The sequence below is a fragment of the Ylistrum balloti genome, unplaced genomic scaffold (assembly GCF_031769215.1).
Source record: "Ylistrum balloti isolate Yb309-2 unplaced genomic scaffold, AGI_CSIRO_Ybal_v1 Utg370110, whole genome shotgun sequence".
NCBI lineage: Eukaryota > Metazoa > Mollusca > Bivalvia > Pectinida > Pectinidae > Ylistrum > Ylistrum balloti.
In genome coordinates, this window is record NW_026782132.1 from 1,014,003 (window position 1) to 1,035,225 (window position 21,223).

General features: G+C 35.1%; 2 protein-coding genes across 2 annotated transcripts in view; one reads left to right on the plus strand and one right to left on the minus strand.

The window, feature by feature from the left end:
• Window positions 1–3,230: 3,230 nt before the first annotated feature.
• On the minus strand, window positions 3,231–4,172 carry LOC132550211 (cytochrome b-c1 complex subunit 8-like). Its single transcript, XM_060214248.1, has 2 exons — window positions 3,996–4,172; window positions 3,231–3,437 (listed from the first exon to the last, which is right to left on the minus strand). Exons 1-2 carry the CDS (start codon window positions 4,150–4,152, stop codon window positions 3,343–3,345), a joined length of 252 nt encoding a protein of 83 aa, XP_060070231.1. The 5' UTR covers window positions 4,153–4,172; the 3' UTR covers window positions 3,231–3,342.
• A 5,443-nt stretch (window positions 4,173–9,615) lies between these two features.
• Window positions 9,616–21,223, plus strand: part of LOC132550219 (probable phosphorylase b kinase regulatory subunit alpha) — a 50,398-nt gene continuing 38,790 nt past the window's right edge. The window contains exons 1-12 of the mRNA XM_060214259.1: window positions 9,616–9,752; window positions 10,594–10,752; window positions 11,227–11,443; window positions 12,963–13,045; window positions 13,502–13,582; window positions 14,422–14,520; window positions 14,871–14,912; window positions 16,841–16,945; window positions 18,569–18,622; window positions 19,346–19,468; window positions 20,148–20,243; window positions 20,736–20,843. Coding sequence (XP_060070242.1) covers window positions 9,675–9,752; window positions 10,594–10,752; window positions 11,227–11,443; window positions 12,963–13,045; window positions 13,502–13,582; window positions 14,422–14,520; window positions 14,871–14,912; window positions 16,841–16,945; window positions 18,569–18,622; window positions 19,346–19,468; window positions 20,148–20,243; window positions 20,736–20,843 — 1,245 coding nt within the window. The 5' untranslated portion in view covers window positions 9,616–9,674. The remainder of the gene's footprint in view (window positions 9,753–10,593; window positions 10,753–11,226; window positions 11,444–12,962; window positions 13,046–13,501; window positions 13,583–14,421; window positions 14,521–14,870; window positions 14,913–16,840; window positions 16,946–18,568; window positions 18,623–19,345; window positions 19,469–20,147; window positions 20,244–20,735; window positions 20,844–21,223) is intronic.

Here is a 21,223-nt window from a genome sequence, read left to right on the forward strand (position 1 = left end):
CAGTGGAAGCAGGGATACATTAGATATTACTCTATAATTCTGATACCTACCTTTTATATACCTGTTTAACAATTTTTTGATGACATATTTTGGTATGACATACATCAATCCTTTGTAAATTTTCATTTTCCAGAGATTTCCTACAGTTTTATCTAGGTAGGTTTAATCACTTCGACATGACTGTACTGTCCTATAATGTTGATATTGTTTGAATATCTCCTTTCTCAGTTTTCAACTGATTTCTGTCAAACTTAATTACCATGACACGAGGTTCAGTTTTCCTGACTGGCAGTTTGATTTTACTGTAATGAAAAGAGTTACGACCCTTTGTTGTTTCACAATGTTTATCCTGTCTAGAGATCTCCTTTTTTTGATGGTTTCTCATGACATGAAGTTATGTTCTCTGAACCAGCAGTATGATTCAGCAAATTTGAAGGAGTCATTGCCCTTTGTTATTTTTTGGCATTTAGGTAGCAGAACACAGTTTCTTGGTGTTGCCATGGGTGATATTTTTGTTCAATAGATTACCCCATTATATTTTAATTAAAATTAAAAAAATAAATCTTTGCTTAACTTAGTTTTGTCATAATGAAGTGGACAATGTGGGGTTTCATTTTTTTTCAGAATAATATTTTATGCTAGAGATTACTATTTGGGCAGTCCCAAATTTGTATCTATCACCAAAAACTAGCTTTACAGGAAGTCAAATTTTCATAGTGTTTTGAAGGATTTCGGAGTTGGAATTTACTGAAATGTAAGTAGTTTGTTACCATGAAAGTGTTGTTGATTTTAAGACAGGTGTTTAGAAATAAATTTCTTCTAAAAAGTTGCATTGTTCGGTTGGATTAGCAGTATTTTTAGCATTTTCTCAGTTGGTAACCATGGCAATTACATGTCAGAAATCAGAAGAAATTTTATATTTTCACAAATTTTATCACTCTACTATTAATGCAATTGTTATGCATTTTAAAATACATATAAATACATGTAATGATGTATTTTTCATAACCAAACTGTTATACCTGTATATCTCAAACATAAATAATTTCAGGAAAAATGTAAATAAACTGTTTGCTGCTACCTTAATCTTCCTGTTTTTCATCGATTTCTCTACAACTTTATAGGCTTTATAAGCATTACATGATATTGTGTTTTCTTAATTGTGACATTGTAATTCTATGATTTTAGAAGAGTTATTTCCCTTTGTTTTTCAAACAAACATCTCTTCCTTCAGTGTGAAACCAATTTCTTTTAAACTTAGTTGGCTTGAAAATCACAACTTGAGATTGTGTTCTCTGAATAGCATTTTGATTCAACAATATTTCAAAGAATTATTGCTGTTTGTTCTTTTTAGCATCTTCTTGTCCTTAGTTTTTTTTCCAGTTTTCCATCATCTCTTTAAAATGTGGTGTGGTTTAATTTATCATCAAACACTGTTGATCTTGAATATGGTAGAAGTGCAAAATTCAAAAAAGCATTCCTGTAGACTTTACAGGTATAAGATGGATCTTTCTCAACTTTTTATCTGTCGGTGCCCCTTGGTTCCTAGTTGTGCCCTTTTGATTCATTAAGTTTGTTATTGCTATTTCTCGAGAAATGCTGGATGGTGTTTTCTTTGATTCTCAATGTATTATGTTAGTACTTCCCTCTTTGACTTTTAATTCATTATTACTATATCCATATATTTTGGCATGGGGCAGGCATATATTTTTCTGTCCCACAGTACTTTTAATACCAAGTTACCTGGCATCAATCTAGCTATCTTGGTAGCAATATTTACTTTCCAATGTATCAGTTCTTAACACAGGGTGCAAACAAGTGTGAACTAAATACTTGTTCTCCAAGTTTGATCCCCAGTAGTGTGAAAAAATGAGACCTGTATATTTAGTTGTTACCTAGGCTCTTAACAATTGTTTTCATTCATGGTTATCCTCTTCTTTGAACAATGTTTGTCTCTTTAAGTGTTAAATATAAAATCTCAATATGACTTTCTGTTCCGATATGGAATGGACTGCAGAAAATCAGTTGGTTAAAGTGTTGGCCCATATGACCATATGTAAAGATCCATGGTGCCTAGTTTGATGCTCCCTACCCGAAATGGTTGTTTTTTTCAGGATGCTGAAAAACAGACCAGTCTTTGATGTTATGTTGTTTCAGGACACCTAACCCTAATTTCTCTAAATGGCATGAAATGAAGTACTCTTGTTTAATAATGTATCCACCAGCTTCTACAAGGAGACTCTACCTCAAAACGACCCTAGCTGTGCACAGAGCAAGAAACCTGGCAATCAGATCTGGTGAACATGGCAATCATCTTCAATATCTACAGATCAAACACAGGAAAATGTCTATATAATTTGTCCAGAATAAGTATACTGAAGCAAGAAGTTGATTTTCCAGGTGGCAAAATTTGCTTTGTTCAGTTAAAGTGTCAAGTCTGTCAACATAGCAGCCATATTTGGCCTTAAGTACTGAAAAATTTCACCTGGAGCCGAGGTTATTATGGCTATCTTGAATATTGCTAAAGTGTAATTTCAGAACATCTGTGGACTTCAGAAATACAGGATGGATCTTTCTCAAATTTGATATATTGGTGCCTCTTGGTCTCTTACTCCACGAGATCGACAAGAGAAACAAAATGGTCAACAGGCAATCATCTCAGATTTTAACTATGACAGATTGTCATTGCTATTTCTTGAGAAGTACTCAATAGATCATTCTGAAATTTCATACATAGGTCACCCTCTCTCCCTAGTGAAGCCCTTATGATTTGGGACAAATAACATCCATTTTGATGGAATGTATACAAATATATTGATGTACAAGTCTATGCTCATGTTGTGGTGTAGAGCTTTAAAGAATTTCTGTACAATCTGATATGTATATAGCACTAAAAGTCTCAAGCTCAGGGATGCTCAGCAAAGACTTTGATAAATTCTAGAAACATGACATAGCACAACAAATTTTCAATGGTCAGTAAGTCTGTTTTTTATATTTCATAACTGGTATACTGGAATTTGCAGCAAACAAACTTTTTTCTTTTTTAGATAGTTTCTAGGTGTATGTTAAATATCCAAAACATCATTTTGATGATGAAAACATGGATACCTCATTTGAAACTCAATTGTTTATTAATATGTACAGACTCTCGGTATTGTGTGAAACCCGGGTGAGGGGATTCTACTGATCTTTACGTCATCAATCTAGTTATAAAGAACACAACACTAGTACATTATATACATTCATTTTATCATACAGAATAGTTTAACTTTTGAACAAACATGCGAAAAATGCACAAAATGTCTTTCACATCTAAATCCATTCATGGTGAGCTATTCATATTCACACAGAAGGGTGTTCTGCCAAATATTCTTTTGTCTCGTAGTATGCCCTCCTTTTTTGGGCCCAATCTGCCCAGTAGTAGACGAGAAAAGGAACTGCAAGAAACCAAAAGTGTGTCTTATTAATCATCAAACAATTTAGTATTTCTTATAAAATGATGATACAAGCAGACATGTTTGTTACTGTACATTAAACTTTTGCATTCTTATTGTCAAACTGTTTCAGGACTATCAGATTCAGATTGATTTGTGGGAAATAGCGCCATTAATTTGGCCCCAGACCATATTTTGAGAAAACACTTTCATGCATTGCACATTTACATTTAATAGTACTCTTCAAAACTTTAAAAAATTTGGTTCAGGATCGGCCTTTAAATAACATCCACACTCTACTGACTTTTATCCATTTACAACCATGAGACTTTGCACACTTGCTTAGTTGCTAAGAGACATTATCTCTTGAACAAGTTGATTTATCAGTTTCCTTGAGTCAAAAATGAGGTCACAATTCTAATCTACCTCACTCCACTGGATTTACTTCTTCCCTAACAATGACTTTTACAGGTTTTTTTTTATGTTAGTCTTGAATATATTCTTAAAAAATCTAATGCATTGAATACTTCCTGTGCCATACTATTTATATAATGTACTTACTTGAGAACACTGGCCACTTTCCTCTAAACCTTCTGATGGTGTTTGGTATAATTTTCTTGAAAACATTGGCATAAGCCTTCTGTTCATGTGGAGACAATGCATATGTCACAAGTCCTGAACCTTTCGTTTTGGTAATGAGGCCAAGTTTTCTACCCATGATGGGATGGTTTCTTCAACCTGTTGGTCAAATGTATGAAATTATTACTAAGTCATCACAATAAAAATGCAGAACAAATTAACAAACCATGAGCACTGTAGACATTTATGGTACAATGATTCAGTTTCAGTTCTGATCTAGTTCTGCAACTTGAGCTAGAGATGCATTCTCCCAGAGGGATCTTTGCATCCACAATCATAGGATCTCAATCATTCTATGCATATCTTACTATTTTACTCTCTTCTCCAATGCACCTTACCGTAGCGTTTATTTTTGTTCTCATATGTTGACTTTTACTTTCTGAGAAAATGATCTAGATACAACTACTTTCAGTACATGTGCAACACCTTAATCTTATTTCCAATCATCCATCTTGGAAGGAACAACAAACATTTCATAACAGCAGTTTATAAAGAAAGAAAATAATAACCAGCTATAATTAAGAAACAAACAACAGAACTTGTCTTTACTCCTAAAAAACAGAGGATTGGGCGCTTTATAATCCGACATAAGTGTGCCAACTGCTATGCATGACGGAAGTTTAAACCTCTAATATTGTTGGAGTGCACTTTACTCATAAACTTGACTTGGATCATGCATGCGATTCTTTGTTCGATTCAAATAAAATGCAATATCTTTTATTTCTCTCACCATAACAAATAATTTGACGGTAAAGATCTATAGATTGACAATCTTTGCCACAGGATGTTTAGCAAGGTACCTATGGTCTTCTATACTGCAATAATTAGGCTCAATGGATATGTTGGGTGCAGAATGAGGAAATTTTAGTGAAATGTATTTAATTATTTTAGTACGTTTCTTTCAAATGTATGTGCATGTTTTTGAGTATATCTAAGTGTATTGACTGAAAAGTCAAGTGAATTACACATGGTCACTTCAAAACACGGCAGCATCGAACAGATATCTAGATGATAGGTACCTCTACTTCAACTTTTAGTCTTGTGCAATGTAGTCATCACAAGTTATTTGATTTCTCTCAGAGTGTATATGTAGCTCTTTAAAAACTAGAGGACGGGAATTAAAATCAGAGATCTGATAGAGTTACCTCCTTTCCCATACGCACAGTCTTGATTTTTTTGATGATCAAAGAATTGGTAATGGTATGATAAAGAAATAATCTTGAAACAAGTGGAAAACCACAGTGACATACAGTTTGGTAAATATAAATACAGCTTTAAATATGAAATGAAGTTTTAGCCTTTGCAAAGTAAAGGCAGTAAGTAACAAACCAAAATGCAGAAAAAGTTCTGTGCTTGTAGGAGTGAGAAAAGTACATTGTAGATTGCTTCTACAACTGTTTTGTAGAAGAGTGTAACAGAACAGAAGTGATGGTCACTCTAAATATGTCAGTGAGTGATTGAGCTGGTGTTATGGTATCTGTTTTGAACATACAATGCTACTCTGCCTTTTATTTTCTTAGTTTGACAGTGTCCCTTGTCTTAGGATGGACATTGTCAAAGTCTGATATAAATTAGTCCCAGAAAAGAATCCCTAAAGGGATTACCCATATGGATGACCAGAACTCCAATAAGCGTGGGACAAGTGCTTTGCATGCATTAAAGCCATCATGTTCTTATGTTTGGTAGTGAAGTTTATGTTCATGTTTTACTAAATCTTGTGTTTCGGTGTGATATTGATGATGATACATTAGTCAGGGTGAAATTTCATGAGCTAATCCTTTTCCCTCTGTCCTGCTGTGGTGAGATCTTTTTGTAGTTTGATGGTGTCTTCTGTGTCGTTTTGTATCTTATATGAAGCCTGTCATCAGGTTGGGCACAATCCATCATTAGAATAATAGTCCTCCATTTTAAGCATAGGTAAAGCTTTCAGTAATCAATTAGTTACTCAGTTGAAGGGTCATTTGAACTAGAAACACCGTTCTTTTTAAACATTAAACAACGGTTCTGCCCAACCTATCAACTGCAAAAAAAGTCCTACTTCCATTCACTTCGTTTATGCCTTTCTACGCACCTTAAAGGATTTGTCTTTTTCATATTATATCCGAACCAGGACAGTATCTGATACAAGCCTAATCCCCCCATTTTTTTTTGTAAATTAAACCCTATTTCGCTATTTACCCTAGCAGCGACAATTATGCAAGTAGACAAGTCACACGCAAGTTGCGTCAAATCGGGTACTGAAATAAAAGCCAAATGAAACTTGAGAAACGGTCTAGAAATAATGAAAGATATCTACTGAAATGAAACATTTGCTAAGATAATTAACTTTAAGTTTACAACGTATTTAATAACGCAGAGAAACATACAAACCCTCTTACTGCTTTATGTGACCTTCACAGCCTGCCACTTAGCCTCCTTCTGAATAGCCACCGATTCGAATTGGTATGTTAGAAAAAAGATATAATATTGTTGTAAAAACGTTAATTCAAACATTTATACTAAATTGTTGTTTTTGAAACAGAAATATTAACATTTAAAACCAGTTATAAAGTTATCTGATTGATCACAAAATGTTCGAAACTACGCAATGGTTGTTTTTGTATCCGGTCAAGACAATCTATTTAGCACACGGGTAAAAAAACTAAACGTAAACCATTTGAACGTATCAGTCCTGACAGTATGAAACACCGACGTCTAATAGCATAAGTGTCGGTCCAAGTTTATGCTATAGTTGATTTTATGTTGGAGTTATACTTTATAAAAACTTAGCAAATAAGCGTGGTAGTGAAATGTGTACGCCGTACCCTGCCCCGGTTTCGACACAGAACCCCGGACCAGACATAAGGAAATGAATTACATCTTGAAAAAAAAAAGGAAAAAAGAGGGATGGGGGTTAAAATAAAGGAAAATATCAACCCCCACCCCACCTCTAACCCCCGTAATATGTACCCTGAGTGAAAAAGTGGAAATATGAATAATGTTAGAATTATTTTTATGATCCAAAATAAAAAAAAAAATCGGCCGTTCCAATATCGAGATATTGACGTGTAAAGTTTTTATTGTCAACCTCAGAACAAGGGATAAGGTACCAGTTAGTTATATACATTTATATTTGGAAACAAATACTTTTATGGAAATATGCATATATTGTATACCTACAATAAATATTACTAACCAAATCAAAATCTGTAGCTAGACTAAACTGCACATGTATATTCAATATTCAAGATATTTCAATAAAGATCTACGGTAAGATGAGTATTACTTAATGAAATCCAAATTGTTTACAACAATCAAAGTAGTGAATCTAAAATCGAATTATTCCTTTAATTAGTATAAATATGTCTCTATAGAGTAGTGAAGGACGTTTTCATAAAAAATACCACAAGTACACGAAGCCTTATCTAAATTTACCAGTGAATTTAATCGAAAACAAACAGACGACTCAAGGACAACGAAGTCTGACAAAATATTAACAGTTTCTGATCACTGACGAGGAATTTACCATACGGTGTTCGTGCGACAATTTCTGTATTCCATAGTTATATACCGTGGTATCAGTAAATACAGAAAAATGTATCTGTATTTTCAAAATAACTTCAACGTTGGTGTCTACTGTCTACTGATAAACGATAAGACGTATGACATATTATGTAAGTATCATGATTATAAATCAATGTTTATTTCTGAGACACCAAATGATATCACGGGAATTAGATAAAACATTTCCGTAATGATAGTTTTCTCGAAAATATAGATGAATCACGAGGTTCCATTTCTTCTCCATATACATACAATATACACAAGTTATGATTTAGTATCGTGGTATAATGAAATCTTGCAACTAAGAACATTTTATATCGGCTTACTCCCTTAGTCTACTTAGGTGTGAAATGTGCGTTTAGATAAATAACACTAAACACTTTTGTCACGTGCTGTCACGACAAGATCCCAGTTTACATCTTAATACCCGTGTCAAGGTATGCTATCAAAGGGATTGATTGATTGATTCTAAGGGATTTCAGCAGATGGGTAAGGGGTAACAGTCATGGACTTGAGGCTAGCTAGTGGATTGGTGGGGTGTATCTCTGAACGCTAACCTTTATAAGATGCTATGTGACGAAGAAAATGGTTTTTATAAAGGGCACAGCCGTGAAGATAATATTTTCTCGCTGTACTCTGTAATTATAACAATGAAAATTAAAAATTATCTACGTATGTGTGTTTCATCGACATGCGGAAAGCATTTGAATCAATCTACCGAAACCTGTTGTTATAATTACTGTGTAAAACAAAGCAGGCCGCTTCTCCTGAGGGGTTGGAAAATCTACTTCCAATATCGCAACCAGAGCTGACATGTGAGGCGTTCGTGACTATCAACAGAATGTCTCCTGTGTGAAACTATAGTGTAAATCCGTACGCTTGAAAATCATCAGTTGCAGAGCAAAATAACTGAGTGGTCATCTCGACAATGACGAGGCTGGAATATTTCAGTACAACGTCTGTGTCACGATATCCAATGAAAACCCTTTCATCAAAATTTGTAGTAAGAAAACTCACGCGGAAATAATTATTTAAAGATAGTCATGAATGACAAGCTCAGCTTTATGACGGCCGTGATGATGTGAAAGAAAACAAGCTACCTACATATAGACAGTTCAAGAATGACGTTATTGTCGGATGTTACGTTCGAATGGACAGACGTAACCTTGTCCCTTTTGGAGCGGGCTCAATGTATCAATTAAATTTTATTCCAATGGCCTTACAGTCCATAGGTATATATAGATAAATAATTTCACATATGTTCTGTAATATCATATGCTGATGTGTATATTGTTACGTAATACAATTCACATCATATCATGGAGGACAAATATTGCTAAAAATAATGATGATAAAATTCATAGTTCTTTCAATGTTCTAAAATGGTTTAAATTCGTGAGATATTTAAATTTAATTGTATTTGGACGTACGTAATGGTATTTTGAGAATTTCAGCTGATGACTGGCATTAGCTTTCAACTTGATCTGTTTGGATATGTCGTTTGTATCTCAATGAGGACAATTTTATTTTGGTATCCTACACTAGTGATGCCATTTACCAGTTTCCATTATGAATTTATAGTTACTTCCTGTAAAAGTTTTTTTAAATCACAATTATTTTTAATATATTACATTGCAAAGTGATACCGTAGAATTAAAACTATCATTATTTTTGTAAAACTGAAGTATAATATCTGCTTAACGATAAGTTACATCTATTGTAGACTGATTTTTTTTCTCGAAATTGAGAATATGTCCGTGTTAAAGGGAGATCACTCTTTCAGTCTGATAGATGCATATTAAAGTGGATTGCTGTGAAAAATGTGTAATTTATTAGCTTTTAGTTCTCGATTATTAATTATTTCTAATAATCCTGGTATGGGTTTCCATGATGGGGCCGGGACCGGATACGGCATACACACTTTCACCACCATACCGAGTGAGTCCAGTACCAGTCAAAGCGGGTTGAACTAAATAAACGAAAGCAGCCGGAGTGTTCTGTCAAACACAGGCCGAAGAAGGCCAAACATCTTCGGTGATTAAAGAGTCGAGCTAGAACATGAGAAACAGAAGTAATTCTGGCGTGCGTCTTGATTACTATCAACGCTTGGTTTACAAAACGATTCTGAAACATCAGGTAACTTTAATTCAAGTTTTCATCATGTAAGCTTGCAGTCAACAGATAAACTAGTCGCTGTAACCGCGACCGTAAAAGTCAACCATGGCAAAAAGGTAATAGGCCCAATCACAGTGGCTTCCAGAGATGAGTCGGTTATGATCCCTCGGTCATAGTCAATAAGTATTTTTCATCCAGACACCCTTGGATTATACAGTATGCTTTTGCACACAAGTATGGAAGGAAGCACACAATTAAAGCACAACTTAAGTCTTCCTTAATTACCAATGTCGCAAACTCTCCTTATTTCTAAAGGTCATCCTAATACTCGCCCTATTACAATCAGGCTGAAATCGTGTAAAAAGCTGGAATCAACAGATATTTCCCGAATACGTTGTTGAGGCAAAGGAACGATGGTTGAGGTTGCCTTAATGAACAATAAGTTTTAACAATTGTAATTAAAAACTCCACACCAATGTACAAACTTATTAAGGGTATGTTTGCTGCATATAATCTATCTACAAAGTCAATCTACAGAACACAATCAGAATGTCTAAGGTATGATCTCATGCAATTTAAATCCCATCTTATTCAATAATATTCTGGACCGTTTTGGTGGCACTAACATAACTGTACCTTGATAATGGGAAATGTTATGTTTTGTGGTGCTAGGACTCTTTGAGTAGACTGTTTATTGGCACAGTGACATACAACTGTGCCTTGGTTAGAGACAATTTGTAGATAGGTATGCTGTTTTATGCTGCTAGGACCCAGTAACTGGACTGTTTGGTGGCACTGTGACACACAACTGTGCCTTGGTTAGAGACAATTTGTAGATAGGTATGCTGTTTTATGCTGCTAGGACCCAGTAACTGGACTGTTTGGTGGCACTGTGACACACGACCATGCCTGGGTTAGGGACAACGTCTACTCTATCATGGCAGTGTGGGGTCTGGCCCAAGCATACAAGAAGAATGCTGATCTGGACGAGGATAGAGCAAAGACATATGAATTGGAGCAGGTAAAATTTTCTATTACCAGACTATTGTTGTCATTCTTTCCTTCATACTACATCATATTAACGAAACATAGATTCTTACATGAGGGATGTGCCCAATAAAACTGTAGGTGGGAAATTTTCCGTGTGAAATGTAATGAGACATGACATTTTGAGAATAGAAATATAACAGTTTAAATTTTTAAATATGAAATGTTAACTTCAGGCATATCACTTATATAATGGCTGACTATATGATAGACAGAGAAAAAAATCTGGATGTTATTATGATAGTCCTGTAGACAATCTTTTTATAAGTTTTAATTAGATATATGTACCTATGTATTCTTTCTCAGAAAATTGAGTGTGCCCATTGCAGCAGGTGCACTTATAACATTCAATATGGTAGGTATATTATTACTAAAGAACTTGGAAATCAAGAAATAAAAGTAAATATTTATCTAAAACATATATGTATGGCAAAATTTGTCTCCGTAGGCTGTTGTGAAGCTGATGAGGGGCCTTTTAAGATGTATGATGATGCAAGTCGACAAGTTGGAGAAGTTTAAATACACTCAGAGTCCTAAAGATGCACTGCATGCTAAGTATAGCAGTAAGACTGGGAAGCCTGTTGTGGGAGATGACGAGTGGGGTCACCTACAGATAGATGCTACATCTCTGTACATCCTTACTCTTGCTCAAATGACTGCTTCAGGTAACAAGAGTTTCATCACCAGAAATCTTCAAATTCCTTTTTTATATGAAATCCAATTTTCAGTTTTTAGTTGTTGACAATATTACGATGGAAAATCCAGAAATTATTGTAATGTAGAAATAAGAATTCCAATATAAACATTCTCTCTAACTTTATCATACAGGTTTGTTATTATACTTTGATAGCCAGTCATTCAAGCTTTAAACTGCTCTTTCGTTAATGCTATAGACAATTTGATAGGCCTCTGCATAACAGGAAAGTAGCTTGGTCCATGCCTGTCACTGTCACTTTCTATAAATTTTTGTCGGAACAAGTGTTAAGCATGATTTGCATTATTAGTTTATGCTTTCATGTTCAGATTCATTTCATAGTATTATAACCTGAAATGAAAGTACATGTACTGTAGCTTGGTTTACATAGCAACACTTTAGAACAAATGTAAATATAATGACAAAGTATAGGTATTATTTTATATATATTGAAATTGAACCCATTGTTTACATATTCTTGGTCAGAAATACCTTATTCCAGACCCTGTCATTTATATTGTATGAGACTTTTTGTACATTGATGGCTGGAAACATAGGCATGTCCTATTGATTGCCGGAAATATAGGCATGTCCTATTGATTGCCGGAAATATAGGCATGTCCTATTGATTGCTAGAAATATAGGCATGTCCTATTGATTGCCGGAAATATAGGCATGTCCTATTGATTGCCGGAAATATAGGCATGTCCTACAGATTGTTAGAAATAAAGGCATGTCCTATTGATTGTTAGAAATAAAGGCATGTCCTATTGATTGTTAGAAATATGGGCATGTCCCATTGATGGCTAGAAATATAGGCATGTCCTATTGATTACTAGAAATATAGGCATGTCCTATTGATTACTAGAAATATAGGCGTGTCCTATTGATTGCTAGAAATATAGGCATGTCCTATTGATTGCTAGAAATAAAGGCATGTCCTATTGATTGCTAGAAATATAGGCATATCCTATTGATTGCTAGAAATATAGGCGTGTCCTATTGATTACTGGAAATATAGGCATGTCCTATTGATTACTAGAAATAAAGGCATGTCCTATTGATTGCTAGATATATAGGCATGTCCTATTGATTGCTAGAAATATAGGCATGTCCTATTGATTGCTAGAAATATAGGCATGTCCTATTGATTGCTAGAAATAAAGGCATGTCCTATTGATGGCTGGAAACATAGGCATGTCCTATTGATTGCTAGAAATATAGGCATGTCCTATTGATTGCTAGAAATATAGGCATGTCCTATTGATTGCTAGAAATATAGGCATGTCCTATTGATTGCTAGAAATATAGGCATGTCCTATTGATTGCTAGAAATATAGGCATGTCCTATTGATTGTTAGAAATATAGGTGTGTCCTATTGACTATTGACTGCTAGAAACATATGTGTGTCCTATTGATTGCTGGAAATATAGGTATCTCCTATGATTGCTAGAAATACTTGCTTATCATACATTGCTTTTATCAACAGGTATCCAGATAGTATATACTTTAGATGAGGTTGCTTACATCCAGAATTTAGTTTTCTACATAGAGTCTGCCTACAGAACTCCAGTAAGTACAAGAATTTCATACAAAGCGACTGTTGGTCTTGAATTAAGAAATGTTTTCTACAGACATGAATTTTTAACTCACCTAAGTAGGCTTACGGCATGTTGCAGCGTCTGTCAGCCATTCGTCTGTCTATTAATTTTTTCCATATGAGTTGCTTGTAGTCATTAATAACTGTGCAGATTTTGACTTACTTTGTCAGAAGCAACAATGGGGAAAGAGGAATTAGCTTTGTATGGAAAGGAGGGTCAGTGGGAAATGTTTATTTCAATCATAAAAGAATGCTTACATTTCAGAGATGAAAGTCTCTGACAAACCTCACCTATACACAAATATACTGTAGATTTTATTGTCAATTTTACCTGGTAAATATTAAGAAACTTTGTATGGGGGTAAATGTATGTTGGAACTGTTTCAGGATAATGGTTTTTGTAGGAGATATAATTTTTGCTGTTTTAGGATTATGGTATTTGGGAAAGAGGTGATAAAACCAACCATGGTCTTCCTGAGCTCAACTCAAGCTCCATTGGTATGGCAAAGGTAAGAGCTGTCCCTACAATGATAAATACATCACAATGTATCCAAAAAAAGGGAACCTTAATGACTTAATAAAGCAAAGATATCTTTATAGGGTTAAACACTGCAAAGTGTCCTCACAAAGGCAAGAGCTGTATAGTGTCCCCACAAAAGCAGAAGGTGCATAGATAGTGTCCTAATAAACTAGAAGCTGCATTGTGTCCCCACAAAAGAAACAGCTGTATAATGTCCACAGAAAGTAATAACATTTATTCTGACAAAGTAAGAACCCCGCAGGGTCCCTGAAAGTGTAAGACCCATTACATTCACAGAAAGGTAGGCACCATTTACACTGTGATTTCTTCACGATTAGTAATATCCAGTTTTATTTTACATAATATTTCAACATGATTATTCTATCCAGAAATTCCTTTTATAATGTGTTAAACTTCAGTAATAGGAAGTTAAAAACAAGGAATATATACTTTATACTAACTGTCCATAACATAGTGCTTATTGTCAATTTTTCTATTGCTGAATGGGAAGTGGTCGGTCAAATTCCTGGGGTCACAAATAATGTCAGGCTTACCTTGTACTATAGGCAAGTTTGTCATTGTCATAACTCTGCAGAATGTTTGTTTTACTTGATATCAAAATGACTTAAAATATATTCACAAATATTGCATTATGTTTTAGTTTGGACCCTCTACAGTAGAAGATAAGGTGGTTTATTTATGGAATTAAGCTCTACTTTATGTAACTCTAAATTTGTATTTTAAGCTGCAATTTACTTGTGAGACGTTGGTACAATCTCCAGCTATTTCTTTAAAGGCTTCTGTCCTTATCATTTATATACATTACAGGCAGCACTGGAGGCCATCAATGAGTTGGACCTATTTGGAGCCCGGGGAGGCCCTACCTCCATCATCCATGTCCTTCCTGATGAAGCCCAGCAGTGTCAAGTTAGTACACATTTAGCATTTATATTCAATGTTCCTTTTCTGTAGCTGTTTGGTTCACTTGAATTACCGTAAATGCTTTATCTTTGTCTTGACTTTCTGTGCAGCATATGTTGTACCATGTATTTGAAGTGAACAATTAATATTTTTATCTGAATAGTTTAAAACAAGACAAGAATCGTTACATTTGACATGTAGCAAATTAGGATAGATGGCTTTAGAAATGCTTTTATGTTAGAATGACTTAACAATGAGTACTGGAATATTCATAAAGAGGTTGTCAAATGATCTTCAAACTTGAATGTAGCTACTAAAGATACTTTGATTATTATGACATGTTCCTTTGATTTCAGGCTATATTACATTCAATGCTGCCTAAAGAATCCAATTCCAAGGTAATTCTACATTATATTTTAGTCAAGCTTTCTGTTTTAAACGTTAAATGGTTTACTATCATTTATTTTGTTTGCCTGCTTTGATTTTGGTTAAACTCCAATCTTCTCACATTTAAGCTTCCTCTTTTGTGAAAATTTGCAGGCTGAAGTTTTAGTTTTACTTAGTTACATTAACCATAAACTGATGGGGCCAACACCTTATCACTGCCTCCATATTAGACTGTGATAGTTACAAGACAATGAAATGTATATGCTTTGTAATGCACTGTTCTCAATAAATTACCTACTTACTTTATATGAAATAGTGTACTGCCCAGATCACTGTGGTGTGTAAGCCACTAATTTGTAGGAATGATACTAACTTAGTTTGTAGGAAAGAGGCACTGCCATGATGACACTGATAAGTTACCTACTTAGTTTTTAGGATATAGACCATGCCCCATCACACTGATAAGTCACCCACTTACTCTGTAGGAAATAGACGCTACCCTTATCACAATGATATGTTACCCACTTACCTTGTAGGAAATAGACACAGCTCTTATCACAATGATAAGTTACCCACTTACTCTGTAGGAAATAGACGCAGCCCTGATCACAGTTATAAGTTACCCACTTACTTTGTAGGAAATAGACGCGGCCCTGATCACAATGATAAGTTACCCACGTACTTTGTAGGAAATAGACGCTGCCCTGATCACAATGATAAGTTACCCACGTACCTTGTAGGAAATAGACACAGCCCCATCACATTGATAAGTTATCCACTTACTTCGAAGGAAATAGATCCTGTCCCATCACACTGATAAGTTACCCACTTACTCTGTAGGAAATAGACGCTGCCCTTATCACAATGATAAGTTACCCACATACTTTGTAGGAAATAGATGCTGCCCTGATCACAATGATAAGTTACCCACGTACCTTGTAGGAAATAGACACAGCCCTGATCACAATGATAAGTTACCCACTTACCTTGTAGGAAATAGACGCTACCCTGATCACAGTGATAAGTTACCTACTTACCTTGTAGGAAATAGACACAGCCCCATCAAATTGATAAGTTATCCACTTACTTTGAAGGAAATAGATCCTGCCCCATCACACTGATAAGTTACCCACTTACTCTGTAGGAAATAGACGCTGCCCTTATCACAATGATAAGTTACCCACATACTTTGTAGGAAATAGACCATGCCCTTATTACAATGATAAGTTACCCACTTACCTTGTAGGAAATAGACGCTGCCCTGATCACAATGATAAGTTACCCACTTACCTTGTAGGAAATAGATGCTGACCTGATCACAATAAGTTACCCACGTACTTTGTAGGAAATAGACGCGGCCCTGATCACAGTGATCACACGCACTTTGTAGGAAATAGACGCGGCCCTGATCAAAATAAGTTACCTACTTACCTTGTAGGAAATAGACACAGCCCTGATCACAATGATAAGTTACCCACTTACCTTGTAGGAAATAGATGCTGACCTGATCACAATAAGTTACCCACGTACTTTGTAGGAAATAGACGCGGCCCTGATCACAGTGATAAGTTACCCACGCACTTTGTAGGAAATAGACGCGGCCCTGATCAAAATAAGTTACCTACTTACCTTGTAGGAAATAGACACAGCCCTGATCACAATGATAAGTTACCCACTTACCTTGTAGGAAATAGATGCTGACCTGATCACAATAAGTTACCCACGTACTTTGTAGGAAATAGACGCGGCCCTGATCACAGTGATAAGTTACCCACGCACTTTGTAGGAAATAGATGCTGCCCTGATCACAATGATAAGTTACCCACGTACTTTGTAGGAAATAGACGCTACCCTGATCACAATGATAAGTTACCCACGTACTTTGTAGGAAATAGACCATGCCCTGATCACACTGATAAGCTACCCACTTACTTTGTAGGAAATAGACGCGGCCCTGATCACAGTGATAAGTTACCCAGCCTTTGCTGTTGATGATGTACGTCTGATCAGTGAGACAAGGCAGCACATACAACAACAACTCGAGGTAACAAGCAGCATGTTGTTGAGGGATATAAATACAGTTTTTAGTTTTCTGAAACAAGTTGTATTTAAGATTTTCATTACACATCAGAATTTTATTTAGATTTAATTAGAAAAATTAAAATAAGAGGGATATCAAAAAGTTTGGAGCTGCATGCATTTACTCCTGTGCGATACCACACTTCCGATAGACATACCCCTAGTGAGTTGGTAAAATAGACACGTATAGAGTATACTGTGGAGATAAGTTTCTAGTCATGGATAGTCACTTTGCTAAGTAGGTTGAAGAGAGAGTGGCTGATGTTTATGGGAAGTCTTTCCCCTTCATCTGCAAATATCAAATGCTGGATGAAGGAATTCCAGGGGTCACCTTCCAGTCAGAACTGCCACAACCAGTGTTAATCAAGAAAACATTGTGCAAACTAGTGATGGAAAGCTCTTTTTGAATCAGTAAAAACAAAAGGACTTCATATGGATCCATACACATCATAGTTTATGACAAAATACACATGTCTATGGTATGTCTTTTGGATGACATGAAGCGACTGAAGATCACCATAGTGACATCGCTAACTTATCGGTAGTACCATGCCAACTCAGGTGATTGTCATTTTCGGATTGTAACCTGTAGGATATTTTGACATTTTTTTGGGGAAGTAAAGGATTGATTTAAATCATCTGCCTGCCCTATAGAACCACACCATTATTGGGGAGTATTATACAAACCTACTGAAGCAGGCATGCCATTCAATCAAGGAGAAATAGTACAGAAAAACCTGTTGATTGATTTTGCTTCACTAGAACATGGCTATGAACTCCACTCTCACAAACTCTACAATGTAGCCCAATAACTTCTACCTTTTTCCCAGACTGAAAAAGACATGTTCAGGTCTGAATATTTGAGGATGGTTTTAAGCCGAGTGCTGATTTAGAAGGCTTGTTAAAGGACCGAGATGTTGATCAGGTATCAGTGAAAAACTAGATGTAACAAGTGTGTGGAGTTTGTAGGGGAGTATGTTGCAAATAAAGCAGTATAAGTCCAAATATCTTGTTCTTTCTGTGTGAGACTCAAAACTTATTGATATCTCTTCAAAATTATGAAAAAATTTGATATGCCATTGGTTACCTATGAAACATACGACACAAGATGTGTTTATGAAACACTTTGTCCATGATTGCAACAAAATTCTGAAGTGGGACATTAAAATTGTATTGTGTAAGGCAGGTAATAATTGCATATACACTTTGTGAAACACTTTTGTCCTACAGTGCAATAGTGAAGGTCAAAGTTTAAATCTTTCAAATGTAGGTCAGAGGTCACAGTCAAGGTTACATGACGAAAAATGTTTGTACTACCAGAAGGGTCTTGTCACAAGTAACACACATGCCAAATATGAAAGCCCTACCTCTTATGATGCAATAGTTTATGGCCAATGTTAAAAGTTTTTTTGTAATAGTCAATGTTGAACATTATATAAATAATATATATGGAACAAGTTAGTTTCAGTGATTTTGTTATGTAATGTTTTTTTTTAACTTTACTTTTTTTATTCACTAAGTATTTGATAACTTAGATTAGGCTTTACATGTTGTTTATATGATGTGTTGTGTTTTTCTCTTATTTCAGGGAAAGTATGGATTTTGTCGGTTTTTGAGAGATGGATATAAAACAGCCAAAGAGGTAACTGTTTAATAAACTGTGTGTAATGTTCACTAAGAGAGAGAGAGAAAGAGAGAACAAGGGTGAGGACTAAAACTTTTATAAGAAACCATCATTTTTGTTTTACTTAATATGTACTGTATTAGATACATGTGGAGGTTTCTTTTGTTGGGACACTGTATAATTGATAATGTTCTGTAATATTTTGTTTGGGGCCAGGGTGGGACGTTGAGGGAGGGAGGGGAGGGGAATCTAATTTCTTTACACATTGTATCCCTATATTTGCTTTCATTAAAGGTAGTGCAAAATTGTATAACGAAAATTTATTTCAACAATCATTCCTATTGAAATTCTCAATAAAAACATATCACATGCTGGAAAAAAAGTTATACCAATGTGTATCAACACAGAGACTACTGTGAAATGATAGCCCAAAGAAAATAAGCAAGCACTACATTATAGTATACAGCACTGCCAGCTTTCTTTTGCATGGGATTGACTTTTGAAAACTTCAATAGAAGTCTGTGGGAACAAGAAGTTGGGCATTAGCAGTGAGGTAAAACTTACATGTGTAGATTTATGCCTAAGAATGTGCAAGGATGTCAACTCTTTCTTAATTAATGATTTTATCTTCTCAAACTTTGAGCAGTGGAAACACGTATATTAGTCCAAGGAGGCACACAATACATTGATATTACTTTAAGTTTTAAAGTAGTTGTAAGTCCTTGATCTTTCCTGTCACAGGATCCATCTCGACTTTACTATGAACCCTGGGAACTACAGATGTTTGAGAAGATTGAATGCCAGTGGCCCATGTTCTTTGCCTACTTTTTGTTAGATGGACTATTTAACGGTAATGAAGAACAGGTAAGTGATTAAGTCCACCAAGGTCAAGAAAACCATTGAGTGACTAAAATTCTTGACTATTTGGAACATTAAATATATATGCAATATATGGACTATATATACTTACCATATATTTTTGCAACAACAAACATTATGGAAATCTTTCCTTCTGCAATAAGACAAACTACAGATGTTTTTCATAGAGATGGTGCCTAGTGATAGGAAGAGTGAAAAAAAAACAAAAATTAGTAGACAAATGACCATTTAAACAAAAGTTTATAGTGTCCTTTCTGGTTTTATGGGAAAAAAATAGTGTATACTTTTGTTAGGATAGTCAGCTTTATATGAGCTGGCAAATTATCATACTAATATGTTCAGGAAATGACATTTCAGTGAGATGACACTTTGAATATAAATCTAGTGACATAAATCCCAAAACCAACATATCAATTGAAGTGTAAAGATGGGCAGGCTGCGGACATATGAGTTTAAATGAGATATATGGAACAGATTTACAGTAAGATTTTGATTATGTTGATGTATTAGTAATTATGACATCTTCCTGACATTGGGTCGGCGGCCATTGTCCTGACATTGGGTCGGCGGTCAGCGGTAATGGCCGACAAGGCTTATTGCAGGGCCAGTATGGTAGTAATATTACAACAGTGATTATGTCATAGGTCTTGTATATCTCCAACAGATCATAAAATACAAGGATCTATTAGATAGTGTCCTAAAGAAGCGAGAGGATGGTGTTCTCATGATGCCTGAGTTATACACAGTGCCAGCTGAAAAGGTGAGAGGTTGACTTATGTGTATTTAAAAATCAAAAAAGTTTATTGTCATCAAAATTAAATCAAAGTTTATCTATGTTTCTTCAATGCAATAGGCCTAAAAACTGTATCCTAAAATAGGTCAGCATTTAGTTAATATATTTTGAGTTTTAAATTTTTTTTGAAATGTAATGTAATTCAAACATAAATCTGCAAGACTAACTAAACTATTGCAGCTATTGATTCATAACTACATTGTGTTGATTCTGCCTTACATACCTAGATATGTTGCCTATATTAATTCAAACTTGGTATGACTATAGTTTATGGAAATGAAGATGTTAGCAGTGTTATTATCGCTGCTACCACTGATCTTTTAAATCCTTCATTTTGCCTACTGAGGCAAATTTTACCTTTAGATAAGAAAACCTGATTTGCCCTTTGGGGATATGATGTCACATGTTTTTGTCTTGGGAGGTTTATGAACATGTAGCTTGTTTGTTACATACTGTTAGGTGGATGAAGAATACAGAAATCCTAACAGCCAGAAGCGTATAGCCATAGGGAAGTTACCTCAGATGTGGGGAGAGTCCATGCTGATTCTTAGTAGGCTGATATTGGAGGTACAGTATTGTATATAAAGTATACTGTATTTGTGCTGATTCTCAGCTGACTGATATTGGAGGTACAGTATTGTATATAAAGTATACTGTATTTGTGCTGATTCTCAGCTGACTGATATTGGAGGTAAAGTATTGTATATAAAGTATACTGTATTTGTGCTGATTCTCAGCTGACTGATATTGGAGGTAAAGTATTGTATATAAAGTATACTGTATTTGTGCTGATTCTCAGCTGACTGATATTGGAGGTACAGTATTGTATATAAAGTATACTGTATTTGTGCTGATTCTCAGCTGACTGATATTGGAGGTAAAGTATTGTATATAAAGTATACTGTATTTGTGCTGATTCTCAGCTGACTGATATTGGAGGTACAGTA